Genomic DNA, 19052 nt, shown 5'->3' with positions numbered 1-19052 from the left:
ACCAGACCTCACTGATAATTATTTAGGTTGTTTCTAGTTTTTGCTTTTGCCCACATTTTTGCAACAACCATCTTTGTACTTATATCTTCTCATGCATATATGAGTGTATCTGTAGAATAAATCTCAAAGTGTAATTGATGAGTCAAAATGTAGATCCATTTAAATTTTAGTAGATATTGTCAAAATGCCCTCCAAAGAGGCAGTATCCCTTTACATTTCCATCAACACAATATGAGAGTGTTACTTTCCTGACACCCTTGTGAGAAGTGCTCTGTTATTCTTTTTATTAGCAAACCTAAGAAGTAAAAATAGTATTTCATAATTTGATGTTTTTCTTCAACTATAAGTGAAGATAGGGCACTATTTTTTTTCTTTGAACTTTCTGCCTGGGTCCCATGCCCATTTTCCTTTGTTTTTGTTTTTGTTTTTTTCCCTTTACTTATTGCTTTGTAACAGCTCTTTATATACAAGCCCTTTGCAATTATTTTTCTAAGTTTGTGTTTCTCCTTTGTTATTGCTTGTAATATTTTACCTCTTGCAGAAATTTTAAATTATTAGACAGTTGAATTTATCACATTTTTCCTATATATAGCATGAGGGTTGTTTCTTTCTTAGAAAAGTCTTTCCTACTCTAATACCATCATAAATATTTTTCCCAAGGTCTCCTTCAGTATTTTCACTAGTTTGCTTTTAACTTTTAATTTTTTGATTAATGGGGCTCACTTAACTTGTTTAGTGTAAGGAGTGAAATAGCGATCCATCTTTTTTATTTTTCCCCACATGTCTATCCAGCTGTCTCAACTCCATTTCCCAACTAATAATGTTTCTTCCCACAGTTTTGAAATGCCACATTATTTGGGTCTAAAAATTGCTCTATGTATAAATTTGAAATTCTTGGATGGTAAATTGATAAATTATCTAAGTCATTCCAGGCATATCCAAGGAACCATCAAAACAATAGCATAAATAGAGTTTGCTTATCATATGCCGGGCCCTGTTGTAAGAGTATTGCATGTATTCACTCATTTATCCACATACCCATGCTTTAAGTAAGGTAGGTACTGTTAACTCCATTTACAGACAAGGACACTGCAGCACAGAGAGGTTAAGTAACTTTCCCAAGGTCACACTGCTTGTGAATGGCAAAGCCATGATTAGAACACAAGCAGTTTGATTTCAGGATTCATGCCTCTATCTGCACTCTCTGCTACCTCCACAAAACAGAAAACACTTTCGTGTGTGCTTCCTACACGCCAGGCAGTGTTCTAAGAGCTTCACATATAACTTCACTTAAGCTTCACAACAATCCTAAGATGTAAGTACTACAAATAGCCCCATTTTACAGATGAGCAAACTGAGGCAGAGTGGAACTAGAGAACAGAAAGGGAGGGGGGAATTGTGTGAGCTGAGGCCAGAGAAGGAGGAATTTTGCTGTATCTTTAGAGCAGCAAGGAGTCACAAAAGTGTTTGAAGCAGGGCTGACCTGATCAGATTTGGGTTTTGTGAAGCTCATTAGCAGCAGCGTGGAAAATGGATGGGGGGAGGAGAGTAAAGTGGTTTGTGGGAACCAGGTGTCAGGATGGTACCACAATGCAGTGACCATGTATTCCAGGTGGCCATCCAGTGGCAAGTAGGCAGTGTCCACATGGCATGAGAATCACTCTAAGAGCAGTTTCCACATGCCAGACATGGAGCTGCCTAACCTTCAAGACAGCTACTCATATAATCTACAATTTCAGAGGAAACCAAAGTGTCAAGGAGTTAAGTACCTCACCCGTACTCACTCAGATAGTTAAGTGTTTGCTTCTGACTGCTAAGCTCACCAGCCCTCTTTATTCAGACCCACAGATTGAGCCCTTCAGACAGTGGGGGGACCAGCCTGGATGTAGATTTGGTGATTCCTTCCCCATCCTCGGCCTTCTCAGAGTTTGGTAGAAATCAAGGAGTTTCTGTTGACAATGTTGATAGATGAGCTGCAGATATAAAAAAATCTTTAGATCTTTTAAGGGTTTCTTTTCAGTTTTAGGGTAGCTTTTCCTCAGACTTCTACATATTCTCCTGAAGTTATTTTGTAAATTTTTATAATTGCTTTCTGCTTGTCTGAATAAAGGGCAAGTTCAGGGTCCACTGCCTACCATACCGCTATTAATGGTCCTCTCTTCCTGCAGATCCGAGTGATGGTGGACCTGTGCAACAGCACCAGGGGTATCTGCCTGACAGGTAGGCTGGCTGAGCACTGACCAATAGCAGCTTATGTGGGAAACACATATGCTGGCCAAAGGGCTGGGGCAGAATGAACACCTAGGAACTCCTTAGGTTATAAAAATATATGTTGGTTTACTTGTATATCAGATGTTTTCAATGGGCTGAAAATCAATAGTAATATAATTTTGAAAAATAATATTTTTGATATTGCCATAGAAATACAGCCATGGAAAATAACTAGGTCTTGGGTAATTAGAAATGTGTGGTACCCTGAACTGAGGCCATTGATGTTTTCCTTATTTCCATTAGTTTTTTAAACGGGAAAAGAAAGGAAAAAGACCTTGCTAAATAGTAGAGAGCTCTTACCAGAAGTAATTATTTCCCTATATCATATATATTGCTTGAATGGGAAGCTCTAGATGCAAACCGCTAATTAGTTAAGAAAATACTTTTTATGAAGAGTGCTTTGTGTGGTGCCTACTATGTGCTGGGTGGGACTGGAGGTTGGTCATACTCTGTCCCCCTCCACTCAATGAATCAAGGACAAGTAGAAAGGAGGGAGGGAATTAACCTCAAAGCACATCAAGCCTTAGGACCTGGAATGGCTGATGGATGGGGCAGGGGAAGAGGGGGGTGGTCTTTTTTCTTGTTTTCTTTTGGCTGCTCAAGATCTTAGTTCCCTGACCAGAGATTGAACCCGCACCCCCTGCAGTGGAAGCACATTCTTAACCACTGGACCGCCAGGGAAGTCCCAGGGGAATGGTCTTGATGTGATTATTCCAGAGTCTCACAGAGACTGGCCTCTCGTCTCAGGGCAGGGACGCCTGCCTCCTGCCCTTCAGAAGCTCATATGGGGAACACCTGTGCTGGCCAATGGGCCAGGGACAGAATGAATACCTAGGAACCCTTTAGGTTATGAAAATACATGTTGGTTTGCTTTTACCAGATGTTTTTACTGGGCTAAAAACCAATTATAATGTAATTATGAAAAATAATAATATTTTCAGTATGGCCATAGTAAATAACTAGGTCTTGGGTAATTAGAAATGTGTGGTACCTTGAATTGAGACCAATCACCCAATTCATCACCCTCTGCCCCAGCCAGGCACTAACCAGGCCCAAGGATGGGCCTACGGTGCCTGATTTCAGACACTGCATTTCCTGCCTCTGAGAAGGGGGTGTAGCATTCTTAGGAAACAGAGGGAAATTATTTTTGCATTAAACGTGTATTATGGAGAGGTCCACATCCAGAGGGCAGAGTGGGAAGACCCTGAGCTCACTCCCTCCCATGGACACACTGAAACTACAATTACTTATAGAACAACTATCTCTGAGAACCACCTGAAGACTAGCAGAACAGATTTTCTAAACTAAGAACAGAAAGTAGAGGACACAGTGAGACAGGCAGGAGTGGCAGAGACACAGTCTAGTCCAACCCACACCCCCAGTGCAGCAACCCACACACAGGAGGGGTGTCACAGCCACAGAGATTCCCCCTGAGGAGCAAGGGCTACAAGCCCCACATCAGGCTCCCCAGCCTGGGGGAATCTGTACTGGGAAGACAAGCTCCCATAATGCCTGGCTTTGCAAACCAGTAAGGTTTACGTTCAGGAGAGCGGAAGGGCTGTGGGAGACTGAGACGCTCCTGAAGGGCTTGCACACACATTCGCTCACTCTGACTCCCAGCACAGAGGCAGCAGCTTGAAAAGTGCTTGGGTCACATGAGAAGGAGACTCATTGATGAATTTTAAGGCATGCGCTGGAGGGGCAGGGATCTGGAGGGACTTGTTCTGGGGATGGAGCCAGGGGCAGGCACCATTTCTGTCACTGTCCATCAACCTGACTAACACTGTGTGCCCCACCCTGACTTTCCCCTGAGGACCCACTCCAGCTGGTCCCTCCAAAACACTTTCTGCCCTGCCCCAACCGCTGGGCAGCCCTGGCTGGCACCAGCACCCCTCCAAAGTGGCTCCCACTCCAGGGGGCCAGCCCCTCACTACAGAGCACCCACAATAGTCCCAGACTGGCCTCGAAGTCAGTTGCACTGAAGGCCAGCCCCATGCATCAGTATGCCCACAGCAGTGCTCTGGTGACCAGGGGGGATTGCACCACTGAGCCCCACAGGACACCTTTCACGTAAGGCCACTCTTCCAAGACTAGGAGATGTAGCCAACATCCCTAATACATAGAAACAAACACAGAGAGTTAGGCAAAATAAAGAGACAAAGGAATACCTTCCAAATGAAAAAACAAGACAAAACATCAGAAAAGGAACTAAATTAAACAGATATAAGCAATTGACAAGATAAAGAGTTCAAAGTAATAGTCATAAAGATGCCCACTGACTCTAGAGAACAATGGATGAACTCAGTGAGAATTTCAACAAAGAGAAAGAAAATATAAAAAAGAACCAATCAGAACTGAAGGATACAATAATTGAAATGAAAAATACACTAGAATGAATCAATAGCAGATTAGAGGATGCAGAACAGATCAGCAATCTGGAAGACAGAATAGTGAAAATCACCTAATCAAAACAGTGAAAAGAAAAAAGAATTTTAAACAATGAGATAATTTAAGGGACCTCTGGGTCAAGCATACTAACATTTGAATTACAGGGGTCCCAGAAGAAGAAAAGAGAGAGAGAGAGAAAGGGACAGAAAACCTACTTGAAGAAATAATATCTGAAAACTTCCCTAACTTGGCAAAGGAAACAGACATCCAAGTCCAGGAAGCACAGGGAATCCCCAAAAAGATGAACCCAAAGAGGCCCACACCAAGACACATTATAATTAAAATGTCAAAAGTTAAAGAATCTTATAAGCAGTAATAAAAAAACTAGTCATGTACAAGGAAACCCCCATAAGACTATCAGCTGATTTTTCAGCAGAAACTTTATAGCCAGAAGGAAGTGCCATGATATACTGAAAGTACTGAAAGGAAAAAATTTACAACCAATAATACTTTACCCAACAAGGTTATCATTTAGAATTAAAGGAGACATAAAGAGTTTCCCGGACAAGCAAAAGCTTGTAAAGGAATTCATTACCACTAAAGAGGCCTTACAAGAAATGTTAAAAGGACTTCTTTAAATGGAAAAGAAAAGACCATAATTAGAAATAAGAAAATTATGAAAGAAAAAAATTTCAGTGGTAAAGGCAAACATATAGTAAAGGTAGTGGATCAGCTACCTAGAAAGCTAATATTAAGGTTAAAAAGCAAAAGTAGTAAAATATATCTAAAATAATTTGTTAAGAGATACACAAAAAGATGTAACATATGATGCTAAAGACATAAAATGAAGGGAGGGGAAGTAAAAATGTAGTGCTTTTAGAATGTGCTCAAACTTAAGTTACTATCAACTTAAAATAGACTACTATAACATAAGTTGTTTTATATGAACCTCTAACTAAGGAGATAAAAGACCTGTACTCGGAAAACTACAAAACACTGATGAAAGAAACTGAAGATGACACAAACAGATGGAAAGATATGTTGTATTCACTGACTGGTAGAATTAATATTGTTAAAATTAAAATGACTATACTACCCAGGGCAATCTACAGAGTCAATAAAATCCCTATCAAAATGCCAATGTTATTTTTCACAGAACTGAAACAAATAATCCTAAAATTTGTGTAAAACCACAAAAACCCCAAATAGCCAAAGCAATCTTAAGGAAGAAGAACAAAGAACTTCGAACTTCCTGATTTCAAACACTATTACAATGATATAGTGATCAAAACTGTATGGTTCTGGCACAGAAACAGGCACATAGATCAATGGAACAGAATAGAGAGCCTGGAAATAAAACCATGCTTATATGGTCAATTAATTTATGATAAGGAAGCCAATAACAGACAGTGGAGAAAAGACAGTCTCTTCAATAAAATGGTGTTGGGGAAACTGGACGGCCACATGCAAAAAAATGAAACAGGACCACTTTCTTATACCATATGCAAAAATAAACTCAATATGGATTAATGACTTAAATGTAAGAAGAAAACAGGTAGTACACTCTTTGACATCAGTCTTAGTCATATTTTTTTGGCTCTGTCTCCTCAGGCAAGGGCAACTAAAGCAAAAATAAACAAATGGGACTACATAAGAATCTTTTGCACAGCAAAGGAAACCATCAACAGAACGAAAAGGCAACCAAACAAATGGGAGAAGATATTTGCAACTGATGTATCTGTTAAGGGGTTAATATCCAAAATTTATAAAAAGCTCGAACAACTCAATATCAAAAAGACAAACAATTCAATTAAAAAATGGGTAGAGGACATGAATAGGCATTTTTCTAAGGAAGACATACAAAGGACCAACGGACACGTGAAAAGATGCTCAACTTCACTAATCATCAAGGAAATGCAATTCAAAACCACAATGAGATATCACCTCACTCCTGTTAGAATGACTGTTATCAAAAAGACAACTAAAAACAAGTGTCAAGGAGATGGGGAAAAGGGGACTCTCATGCCCTGTTGGTGGGATTATAAATCGGTGCAGCCACGATGGAAAACAGTATGGAGGTTCCTCAAAGATTAAAAATAGAACTACCATATGATCCAGCAATTCCACATCTGAGTATTTATCTGAAGAAAACAAAAAACTAATTAGAAAAGATATATGCACCCCTATGTTCATTGCAGCATTATTTACAATATCCAAAATATGAAAGCAACCTAAGTGCCCATTGATAGATGAATGGTTAAAGAAGATGTGGTATATACATACAATGGAATACTACTCAGCCATTAAAAAAGAATGAAATTTTGCCATTTGCAGCAAAATGGATGGACCTAGAGGGTAATATGCTAAGTGAATTAAGTCTGACAGAGAAAGACAAATATTGTATGATTTCACTTATATGTGGAAACTAGAAAACAAAACAAATGAACAAACATAAAACAGAAACAGACTCACAGATATAGAGAACAAACAGGGAGGAAAGGGGGGTTAGGGGGTAAGTGAAATAAGTGAGGGAGATTAAGGGGTACAAACTTACAGTTATAAAATAAATGAGTCATGGGGATGTAGTGTCCAGCATAGGGAATATAGTCAGTATTATTGCAGTAACTTTGTACTGTGACAAATTACTAGACTTATGGTGATCAATTTATAATGTATATAAATGTTGAATCACTATGTAGTATACCTGAAACTAATATAATATTGTAGGCCAACTCTACTTCAATTTAAAAAAGAAAGAAAAACTCCTTTTACGGAGTAAATGCACAGCTCTCATGGACTTTAAAGATAACCACAAGACTTTGAAGCCATCTGAAGCTTGTGTTGGATCTCCTCAGTCTATGGCCCCAGGCTCTGGGGAGGTCCTGGTCACTTCACAGTGCACAGTGTGTGTGGAGTTGTAAGAAACCTCTTCTGCAATATTCTCCCCAGTACCTCTCGTTACCTGCCGTGCGTTAGGAGCTCTGGTTGAGTCTGTTGAATGACTAAACCTGTGATTTATGTAAGTGATTAATGGGAGTGGTGGGCTGGTAAGAAAGATGCTTCTCTGAGGAACCCTGTGTCCAAGTCTGACTCTTGTTTGCTTAGTTTAGCCTCAGAGAGAAAAGCTATAATCCTGTGGCTTCTTAGAAAATGCTAATTGAGTTACTCAAGTCACATTTCAGCCCTCACAGAAAATTAAATATCTTCAGAACAGCTTGATCCTTTATTCTGAAACCCTTGTGGCTTAAGCACCTTTCTTCCATCTCTGGGAGTCCCTTTTCAGCGTTCCCATGTGTGACAGTAATGAGCGCTAGAAAAATGCTCAAATGGATGGAATTACAGGCACAAAAGCCCTGTTGAGAGGCACAGGAAAAGCCTCTTCCTTTCTGATTTTTATAGTGATAGAATGAGAGCCAAGCTGTTCAGTGAATGTGGGCTGGAGCTATTAAGACCACTTAGGAGAGGCTGGCGGGATCGCATCTATGCTGGAAATGGGTTGAGGAGGTTATTCTTTGGCATCTAAAAATGCTTTTCAAATGCCAGCCCCTTCATTTTTCATGATAGCTTGAAAGTGGGCCTCCTTGTACACAGAAAGCCCTTCAATTAAAACTTAGGTGTGAAAAGTGCAAGTTGCAAGGCAAGGAGGTACCTAGGGATAGGCCAAGCTGCCTGGATTGGGGGTGGGGAGGTGACAGGACCCAGGACTGAATTGGGGAACTTTGGGGAGAGGCACAGAGAGCCTTGGTCCAGAGCTTGCAGAAAATGCCTTCAGGAAGGATTGCCAGGGCAGACCCTGGGCTTGGGGCCTGAGAACAAGATCTAGCTCCACACTAGATTCATCTTTAAAAAAGCAGGTGCATGTGACTTGAAGCTAGTCCAGCTGTGACCATGAAACCCCATTCCTGTCCCTTTCCCAGGACTCAGCTGTGGTTGCTCTGGGGACAAAGACAGATGCCGTGTAGTTTTGTGCAGCTGGTGACATCTCAGGTGAATAGTGAGGGCAGTTCACTAGCTAGAGTAGTCTGGGGTTTTTGCTAGTGCAGAGTTTGTCAAATGACATGTTTTCTGGATGCATCTTACCCCTGAGCGCAGGTTTCCTTGGGACCCCAGAAGCATGTCTTCTGGAAGAGCAGGTATCTTGAAGAAGGCAGGTCTTGGGTAATTCTTCACCTCCAGTGGCCTCCATATAGGGGCTTGTTGGAAAATCTCTAAACCATAATATTGCTGAACTGCTTGTTGCAACAGAGTTGCTTGAAATCCACAGTGCCCATTCTCCTTGCAGCCATGAGACTCCAACCCAGTGATAACACTTCTTATCCTATTTCCAGGCAGACATCAATAGTGGATCACAGTTGCTGCCGAGCATGGCCTCAGGTCTCAGGTCATTCTTTTCTAGTGTTGCAGAAAGTTGTACTAATTGATTAGAATTGGCACTTGAAATAAAACCTATTTGCTGAGACTTCCCTCGTGGTCCAGTGGTAAAGAATCTGCCTTCCAATGCAGGGGACACGGGTTCGATTCCTCATCAGGGAACTAAGATCCCACATGCCACAGGGCAACTAAGCCCATGCGCCACAACTACTGAGCTCACACACCTCAACTAGAGAGCCCGCGTGCTGCAAACTACAGAGCCCACGCACTCTGGAACCCACCCGCCACGACTACAGAGCCCACGCACCCTGGAGCCTGTGCACCACAGCTAAAGAAGAGAAAACCTGCATGCCACAACTAGAGAGAGAAAACCCACACACCACAACAAGAGAGAAGCCCATGCACCGCAACAAAGAGCCCGTGTACCTCAACAAAGATCCCGCGTGCCGCAGCTAGGACCCAACGCGGCCAAAAAAAAATAAAAACAAAAAAACAAACAAAAAAACCTATTTGCCATCCCTACTCTACTCATTTTTAAGGTTGCCATGGTCATAATCCAAAGTTGAAATGCACCAAATAAATGAGATTGGACCAAAGCTTCAGTTTAATGGGGGCATGTGAGGAAAGATACATACTTTCCCACGTCAGGTGCCCTGGGACTGGCAGAATAGCTGGCAGCAGGGGTGGTTGCAGAGGATGGGCCAGCACACAGAGGGTGGGAACTGAGGCCTCAAAGCTGTAGACAGTTCAACCTTTGGTAAACAAATGGATAGGCCACTCTCAGAACAGCTAGTGTAGCTGATGATGTTTTCACTCAACTGGCCTTACTGAGCAAACTAGCAAGTTGTTTTAGTGTTGGTGGATTCGGGCTCCAAATGTGGATTCGGGCTTGGACCCTGTCAGGCCATCCCTTAAGGCAAGCATGCCTGCCTCCCAAGGGAAAGAGGGGACCACCCCCGCTCTGGCCAGAGCTCCTCTCTGGCACTGAAGCCGTGGCTGGCATGAATCCTGAGCCCCAGGGAGTCCTTGCTGGGAGTAGGAGTAGGAGAGAGTCAAGACTACAGACCTCGGAGGTGTTCCAGACCTGGAAATATCAGGTTTATGAAGTTGCATCTTTCACTAGCTCTTCCTATGGCAGCAGAACCAGGCCTTACTTTCTTTTTTTTTTTTTTAACATCATTATTGGAGTATAATTGCTTTACAATGTTGTGTTAGTTTCTGCTGTATGACAAAGTGAATCAGCTATACCTATACATATGTCCCCATATACTCTCCCTGTTGCGTCTCCCTCCCACCCTCCCTATCCCACCCCTCTAGGTGGTCACAAAGCACCGAGCTGATCTCCCTGTGCTTTGCAGCTGCTTCCCACTAGCTATCTATTTTACACTTGGTAGTGTATATATGTCAATGCTACTCTCTCACTTCATCCCAGCTTGCCCTTCCCCCTCCCCATGTCCTCAAGTCCATTCTCTATGTCTACATCTTTATTTCTGTCCTGCCCCTAGGTTCGTCAGAACCATTTTTTTTTAGATTCCATATATATGTGTTAGCATACAGTATTTGTTTTTCTTTCTGACTTACTTCACTCTATATGACAGACTCTAGGTCCATCCACCTCACTACAAATAACTCAGTTTCACTTCTTTTTATGACTGAGTAATATTCCATTGTATATATGTGCCACATCTTCTTTATCCATTCATCTGTCGATGGACACTTAGGTTGCTTCCATGTCCTGGTTATTGTAAATAGTGCTGCAATGAACACTGTGGTACATGTCTCTCTCTTTTTTTTTTTTAACATCTTTATTGGAGTATAATTGCTTTACAATGTTGTGTTAGTTTCTGCTGTATAACAAATCAGCTATACGTATACATATATCCCCATATCCCCTCCCTCTTGCGTCTCCCTCCCACCCTCCCTATCTCACCCCCCCAGGTGGTCACAAAGCACCGAGCTGATCTCCCTGTGCTATGCAGCTGCTTCCCACTAGCTAGCTATTTTACATTTGGTAGTGTATATATGTCAATGCTACTCTCTCACTTCGTCCCAGCTTACCCTTCCCCTTCCCCGTGTCCTCAAGTCCATTCTCTATGTCTGCATCTTTATTCCTGTCCTGCCCCTAGGTTCTTCAGAACCTTTTTTTTTTTTTAGATTCCATATATGTGTGTTAGCATACAGTATTTGTTTTTCTCTTTCTGACTTACTTCACTCTGTATGACAGACTCTAGGTCCTTCCACCTCACTACAAATAACTCAATTTCGTTTCTTTTTATGGCTGAGTAATATTCCATTGTATATATGTGCCACATCTTCTTTATCCATTAATCTGTCGATGGACACTTAGGTTGCTTCCATGTCCTGACTACTGTAAATAGTGCTGCAATGAACATTGTGGTACATGACTCTTTTTGAATTCTGGTTTTCTCAGGGTATTGCTGGGTCATATGGTAGTTCTATTTTTAGTTTTTTAAGGAACCTCCATACTGTTCTCCATAGTGGCTGTATCAATTTACATTCCCACCAACAGTGTAAGAGGGTTCCCTTTCTCCACACCCTCTCCAGCATTTATTGTTTGTAGATTTTTGGTGATGGCCATTCTGACTGGTGTGAGGTGACACCTCACTGTGGTTTTGATTTGCACTGCTTTAATGATTAGCGATGTTGAGCATCCTTTCACGTGTTTGTTGGCAATGTGTATATCTTCTTTGGAGAAATGTCTGTTTAGGTCTTCCACCCATTTTTGGATTGGGTTGTTTGTTTTTTTGATATTGAGTTGCCTGAGCTGCTTGTATATTTTGGAGATTAATCCTTTGTCAGTTGCTTCGTTTGCAAATATTTTCTTCCATTCTAGGGTTGTCTTTTCATCTTGTTTATGTTTTCCTTTGCTCTGCAAAAGCTTTTAAGTTTCATTAGGTCTCATTTGTTTATTTTTGTTTTTATTTCCATTTCTCTAGGAGGTGGGTCAAAAAAGGATCTTGCTGTGATTTATGTCATAGAATGTTCTGCCTATGTTTTCCTCTAAGAGTTTGATAGTGTCTGGCCTTACATTTAGGTCTTTAATCCATTTTGAGTTTATTTTTGTGTATGGTGTTAGGGAGTGTTCTAATTTCATTCTTTTACATGCAGCTGTCCAGTTTACCCAGCACCACTTATTGAAGAGGCTGTATTTTCTTCATTGTTTATTCTTGCCTCCTTTATCAAAGATAAGGTGACCATATGTGCGTGGGTTTATCTCTGGGCTTTCTATCCTGTTCCATTGATCTATATTTCTGTTTTTGTGCCAGTACCATACTGTTTTGATTACTGTAGCTTTGTACTATAGTTTGAAGTCAGGGAACCTGATTCCTCCAGCTCTGTTTTTCTTTCTCAAGATGGCTTTGGCTATTCGGAGTCTTTTGTGTTTCCATACAAACTGTGAAATTTTTTGTTCTAGTTCTGTGAAAAATGCCATTGGTAGTTTGATAGGGATTGCATTGAGTCTGTAGATTGCTTTGGGCAGTATAGTCATTTTCACAATGTTGATTCTTCCAATCCAAGAACATGGTATATCTCTCCATCTGTTTGTATCATCTTTAATTTCTTTCTTCAGTGTCTTATAGTTTTCTGCATATAGGTCTTTTGTCCCCTTAGGTAGGTTTATTCCTATGTATTTTATTCTTTTTGTTGCAATGATAAATCTATTTGGATTTTTTGGCTTCTTTTTTTCCTCTACCAGCAAGGCTTTGGGAAATGTGTAGCCACTTCCTCTGTGGTCATTGCTGTGCTAAGCAGGTCACTTGGGTCAGGCAACATCAGTTCTGATACCATCCCAGGGGGAAAGCAGAGGCTACTAAAAGGAAATTAGAGATAAGCATCTTCTCCTATGACTTGGAATGGCTGTGGTGGGAGGATCCAAGGAGTCAGGTTTTCCAGAAGCCTGTAGCGTTAGCCACTGGCCAGCGCCTGCCCTTGAAGACAGGGAGTGAGACTTACACTTACACTTCTTTATTATTCACTCTCCATAACTCTGGTGCCTATATATCCTGTCTCAATTAAGATTCTATTGTTTGCTTGTAGCAGGAACCCGTTAGAGCTTATGTGAGGAAAAGCGGGTGAGAGGTTATAAATTATTAAAAAGATAGAGGGATGTGTTTGTCAAGCTGGGTTTGGCCATGCTCTGGTAACAATTAAACCTTAAAATCTCAGCAGCTTAACACAGCAAAGGCTTATTTCCCACTCCACGAAGTCCAGCGAAATTTGGGTGACTCTCCTATGCAGTTCTGGAAACTCAGAGAGCCAAGTGCTGCCGTCTCGTAGCTCCATCATCTGAGCACCAGGCACCAAGATCACTCCCAAGGGAAGAGAGGGGAACAAAGGATGGCACCCACTGGGTGCTTTAAAAGGTCAGGCCTGGAGGTATCTCACTTCCCCACCCCCACCATGGAAGGAAGGCAGGGAAACGCAATCTGTCTGTGGGTCCAGGAAGATGACAATGAAACCCAGTCTGGTGAAAACAAAGCTTGCCTCATGAGACAGAAGGGTATCTCACAGACAGACCAGGAGGGCAGGGGAAGCAGCCTGACCCAGGGGGCTGGAGCCAGGAACTGGAAAGCCACTGGGAAACCCACACAGCTCCTCTCTCAGCCTTTCTGACTCTCTAGCAGACACCCAGTCCCTCATCTCTGCTTCTCTCTCCTTCATTTTCTTCTCCCTGCAGACTGACATTTTTCACTGTGCATGGCCATCCACAGACCTCTACTTCACATAAGTAGGGGCATTGTAGGTCAACTTTAGATTGCAAGGAGAAAAAAATCTAAGTGGTTCAGCTCCTATCACGTATCTACCCAATTCTAAACAACTCCAGCTAGGAGTGTTGGGTGGGGTAATCAGAGCCATTTGCAGGGCCCAGTGCAAAATGAAAATGCAGGGTCCCTTGTTCATGAAGCAGGAAAAAGGCTTTTTCCTTTCTTCCACAACCTCTCTTGACCTGCCATGGTGGGGCTTTTTATTTGCTACTTAATGTCGTACTCCTTGAGGCATGGGATACTCACCGCATGAGTACACACCCTCACAGGCACAGGGGCTCCCTGGGACAAAAGCACGCAGGGCACACACCCAACCCTAGCCTCCCCTGCACTCGAGCCTGGGCCCCCACTGGGGTGGCAGGTGGCAGCAGTCACTGATGGGGCAGGGAGTGGGGAGGACACCTCAAGGGGCACAGGAGCAGGCAGGGGAAAATCTGTCCTGGGGAGGCAGGGAGGAGATAGGAGGCAGGGCCACATATAAATCAAGACTCAAAGCCCCGGGCCATGCTCCACTGTCCCATCAGACTTCACTTACAAAGCACAAATTCAAAGAAAAAATGATTAAGAGTGTCCAAACGATCTAAGAAAAAAGCAAAAAAGGTCATGAAGAACCTAGGGGTAAGACGGGAATAAAGACACAGACCTACTAGAGAATGGACTTGAGGATATGGGGAGGGGGAGGGGTAAGCTGTGACAAAGTGAGAGAGTGGCATGGACGTATATACACTACCAAACGTAAAATAGATAGCTAGTGGGAAGCAGCCGCTTAGCACAGGGAGATCAGCTCGGTGGTTTGTGACCACCTAGAGGGGTGGGATAGGGAGGGTGGGAGGGAGGGAGACCCAAGAGGGAAGAGATATGGGAACATATGTATATGTATAACTGATTTACTTTTTTATAAAGCAGAAACTAACACACCATTGTAAAGCAATTATACTCCAATAAAGATGTTAAAAAAAAAAAAAAAAAAAGAATGTCCAAACGGCAACTGCAGAGCATTTAAACCCAAGCAGGGAGCTCCCTTCTTAGCGTGCAGTCCTGTGTAGCTGCACTGCTGGCAGGCCCAGGAAACAGCCCTGCGTACAGTGTTAACATGAACGCGGCTGCCCACACGTGTTCCTAGAGGGTCTGTTATTCCAGAAGAGGAGAAGGGTCAGGAGCTAAAAAAACATCCTGAAAGATGGTTTGCTAAATAGCTAGTAGGCACACATTTGACATTTGACATTATTATAATGACTCATATTTGGGGCTTCTTCTGGGTGTAAGGGGCCGTGAGCAGCTCAATTGGCATCCCAGGATATTGGGACAGTCATCATCACTGTAGCACTCTGCTCCTGAGCTCTTTGGAACCGTTTGTCATCCTTTCTCTTCTGAAATTCTCTAGCTTCAAGGCATGAGACCTGTTGGCTTCCCTCTTCCATCTTCAGATCACTCTCTCTCTCTTTCCTGGTGCTTCTTCTATCACCTTCCTCCCTCCAGATGGGGTGTGTCCCCCTCTCTACATCCCCAAATTTGGCTCAGACATTTCGCTCTTACCTGAAGGCTAGTAGCTCCCAATATTTCTAGGGTCAGGAACCCCTTTAAGGAGAGTGACTGACTCTTTTCCCAGAAAATTTTCACATCAGGTCGAGGGGACCCAGGACCACCTGCATCCCATACACCTGTGGTGCTTGGTAAAAATGCCAGTTCCTGGGCCTTACTCTAAATCCAAATCAAATCAGAATCTCCAGATGGGACCCAGGTATCTGCATTTTTACAAGCATTCTAGTTGATTTTGTGGCCTCAAATGTGTAAAAACTGTAGCCATAGGGTATCAAGGATCTCAGGTCAGTGTCAAGAAACCCTAATCTAAACACTTCATCATAGTGATACCCTTGGCCATAACTAATGTGTCCTAAGTATACAGCTCCTGCCAGGACCTCTTTCCAATACTCCACTGCATGGAAATGGTTATCGGACTGTCCTTTTTTTTTTTTAATTAATTTTTATTGGAGTATAGTTGATTTACAATGTTGTGTTAGTTTCTGCTGTACAGCAAAGTAAATCAGTTATGCGTATACATATATCCACTCTTTTTTAGATTCTTTTCCCATATAGATCATTACAGAATATGGAGTAGAGTTCCCTGTGCTATACAGGAGGTTCTTATTAGTTATCTATTTTATATAGAGTAATGTGTATATGTCAGTCCCAATCTCCCAATGTATCCCTCCCTGAGAACTCTTGAAACCTACTATATACAGTTGATTCTTGCTTGTTTACCTTTTTCTACCAATCTGCACATCTGAATTTGGCTCCATCTGCAGTCGGGACTGACGATTGATTGATTTCTTCTGACAGCTCTCAAAGGGCCATATCACCTCCTTACCAGGGCATGTGTGCGCCATCTGGCAGTAAACTGACCACACTGACTACAGGCTACACTGACCCTAGAAAATGCCGTGCTGTTTTCAGCAAATCATTTTTGCCCAACATAGGACTGTATGTACTGAAAGCATACCTTCAAACACGTATTCTTCCCAAAGTTTTCATGTCTGTCAAATAGGCTCATCAGTATCCAGGCTCAGTCGTCTGAGAGGCCTCCTCAGCTGTCTCCTACCCAATCAGACATGGACATGTCCTGCCCATTCTTCTGCTGAAACACCTCTCGAATGTCTAGCTCCCTCTAGAACTCTACAGTCACCAACCGCATTTATCCACAACCTTGTCCCAAACTTTAACTACAAAGATCCTCTGGATATTTTCTCCCTGCCCCACCCCCTTCCTTCCCTGTCTCTTTCTCTCTCTCATCTCACTCCCTAGTTCTATTCCATATCCATCTACAGAGAGGATATCAAACACACGCTGATTTCAGTGTCATCCCCCCCTGCTTAAGAATCAATCTACTGTAGCTCCGCACTGCCTGGCACATACTGTCTACACCCCTCCACTTGGTCTTCAAGTGCTGCTACCCCACATCCCTCTGCCAAGAACACACTTCAGCCTCATCTCTACACACTCCAGCTGAGCCATTCTTCCTCCTTTCTCTCACCCTGAATCACGCAAGCTCCCACCCCTGTACCTTTTCTCCAGCTGGTCTCCTGCATGGGATGCCCAGCCCTCACCCCTGCAGCCATGTCAGGCCACTGTGTCTTCAGAGCCACAGCTCAAGGCTCACTCTCTCTGAGAGCCTTCTCCGACTGCCATGTGCCCAGACTTCCCTGGCACCTCTGTAGGGGTTTGCTTCTCTGTAGCTCCCTCATCTCATTGTGGTTTCAAAGTATTCACCTTCCTCAGATAGGTCGTAAACACAGCAGACACAAGGATCAAGATTTCTACTTATGGGAAGATTGTGGTGCACACAGAAGTGCTTAGTAAATGGTGGTTTTCTTTTATATATATATATATATATAGATATATATATGTGTATATATATATATCTTTATTGGAGTATAACTACTATTCAATGTTGTATGTGTTAGTTTCTGCTGTACAACAAAGTGAATCAGCTATATGTATACCTATACCCCCATATCCCCTCCTTCTTGAGCCTCCCTCCCACCCTCCCTATGCCACCCCTCTAGGTCGTCACAAAGCATCGAGCTGATCTCCCTGTGCTATGCAGCAGCTTTCTACTAACCATCCATTTTACATTTGGTAGTATATATATGTCAATGCTACTCTCTCACTTCGTCCCAGCTTACCCTTCTCCTACTGTGTCCTCAAGTCCATTCTCTACATCTGCATCTTTATTCTTGCCCTGCCACTAGGTTCATCAGTATAAATGGTGGTTTTCTGAAGAGTCACAGGCTTGGATCTTTAGAAAGACCTACCCACTCCAATATTGGTGATTGTTATATGTGTTCCGGAGAAGCAAAAGACCCTCAGCTGTTCATGTCATGACCTCACTGGCTTGTCCGAGTGCTTAAATGGAATAATTGTCACTAAGACTATTTGTGGAAGCAAAATTATTGTGTTAGATTATGTGTAAATTATTCACCTGAACCCCTTAGATCCTTGGGTAATTACACACTAAGAAAGGTATCTGTTACCTGATCTGGGCCCTCAAGTTTTCTCAGGCTATTTTATGCAACAAAATAGAGACCAAGCAAACCAGCTTCTGCTCTCAATTCCCCTTGGCGGCCTAGAGGAGACAGGCTGGCTGGATGAGCGTATCTGGGGCTGCTCCTGGGACAGCTGGATCTCAGCCATGCAAAAGCAGCACTTCCTGACACCTACCTTTGCCAGGGCTGCACTAGTGCCCACCCACATTGTCACCAAACCTCATTTAATTAAGTTGATTGCTTGAGAGATGACTGATTTATGAGTCTATAGTGAAGCCACTTAGAAATTATTCTTAGTCCATTGGAACTTAAGCAAAAGTGGTTTTTTTTTTTTTTTTTTTTTTTGCAAAAGTGGTTTTGATTGGCAAATGGGTCTTTGTTGAATTGTTTTGTAGAATCTTTGGGCAAATATACTGAGTTCTAAGTAAAAGGCATGGAGCGGTTCCTTAGGGCCCATAGATGGTTAGTACGTTTTAAGAGGGGGAAGGTGCTCTTTGTTTTTTGGGTTGTGGTGTTGGCTTCACTTTCTTCCATCTGTGGTTTACCATCTAAATATTTTTTTCTGTTGTAGGACCACCTGGCCCAGCAGGTAAGGGCCCATGGATTTTTCCAAGTTCATGGGAAGGATATGGGTGGCTGGCTCCCCGGGATCACTCAGAAGGGACTGAAGCAGGGAAGGAAGAAGAGTCTGAAGGCAGCCTTGACTATCACTGTGTCCCCCTCCTTCTCTCTGCCCCAATCACCAGCTCTCCTGTTCCCTCCCACTTGAGAACTTGCTGTCACCATTCCCCACCTGTCACTGCTTCAGGCGGGGGCAGGGAAGGTAGAGAAAGAAAGGAAGAAGCAGGAGAAGATCTGGAAGAGGCGTCAATGCCTGGCCAGTTTCACTGGCTAAAGGAAATCATGTTAACTTCTGTGAAGATTTTTTTAAATGTTCCCATTTCCCGTGTTTTGATGCAGGACCTCCAGGAATTGGTGGGTTACCAGGACACAATGGATCAGATGGACAGCCTGGTCCCCAGGGCCCAAAAGGCGAAAAAGGAGCAAATGGAAAGAGAGGAAAAATGGGTATTTTGTCACTCTTCTAATTCATTTCCTTGTTTTTTGTCTCTATTATTGCATTTTGGATGAACCAAAGCTGGTGCAGTGGGGGAAAAGTGCTGCATCTCTGAATGCAAGGCTGGTTAATGCT

General features: G+C 42.8%; 1 protein-coding gene across 2 annotated transcripts in view; it reads left to right on the top strand.

Annotated features, from left to right (window-relative positions):
• Window positions 1-19052, top strand: part of GLDN (gliomedin) — a 70455-nt gene that overhangs the window by 28051 nt on the left and 23352 nt on the right. The window contains exons 2-4 of one of the 2 annotated variants that reach the window (XM_007170393.3): window positions 2169-2220; window positions 18432-18449; window positions 18821-18928. In XM_007170393.3, the coding sequence (XP_007170455.1) occupies window positions 2169-2220; window positions 18432-18449; window positions 18821-18928 (178 nt within the window). The remainder of the gene's footprint in view (window positions 1-2168; window positions 2221-18431; window positions 18450-18820; window positions 18929-19052) is intronic. The other variant, XM_007170394.3, reaches the window with a different exon arrangement.

Source organism: Balaenoptera acutorostrata, chromosome 3, assembly GCF_949987535.1.
Source record: "Balaenoptera acutorostrata chromosome 3, mBalAcu1.1, whole genome shotgun sequence".
NCBI classification, from domain to species: Eukaryota; Metazoa; Chordata; class Mammalia; order Artiodactyla; family Balaenopteridae; genus Balaenoptera; species Balaenoptera acutorostrata.
The sequence above is the reverse complement of the archived record's forward strand: the minus strand, read 5'-3'. Positions and strand labels throughout refer to the sequence as shown.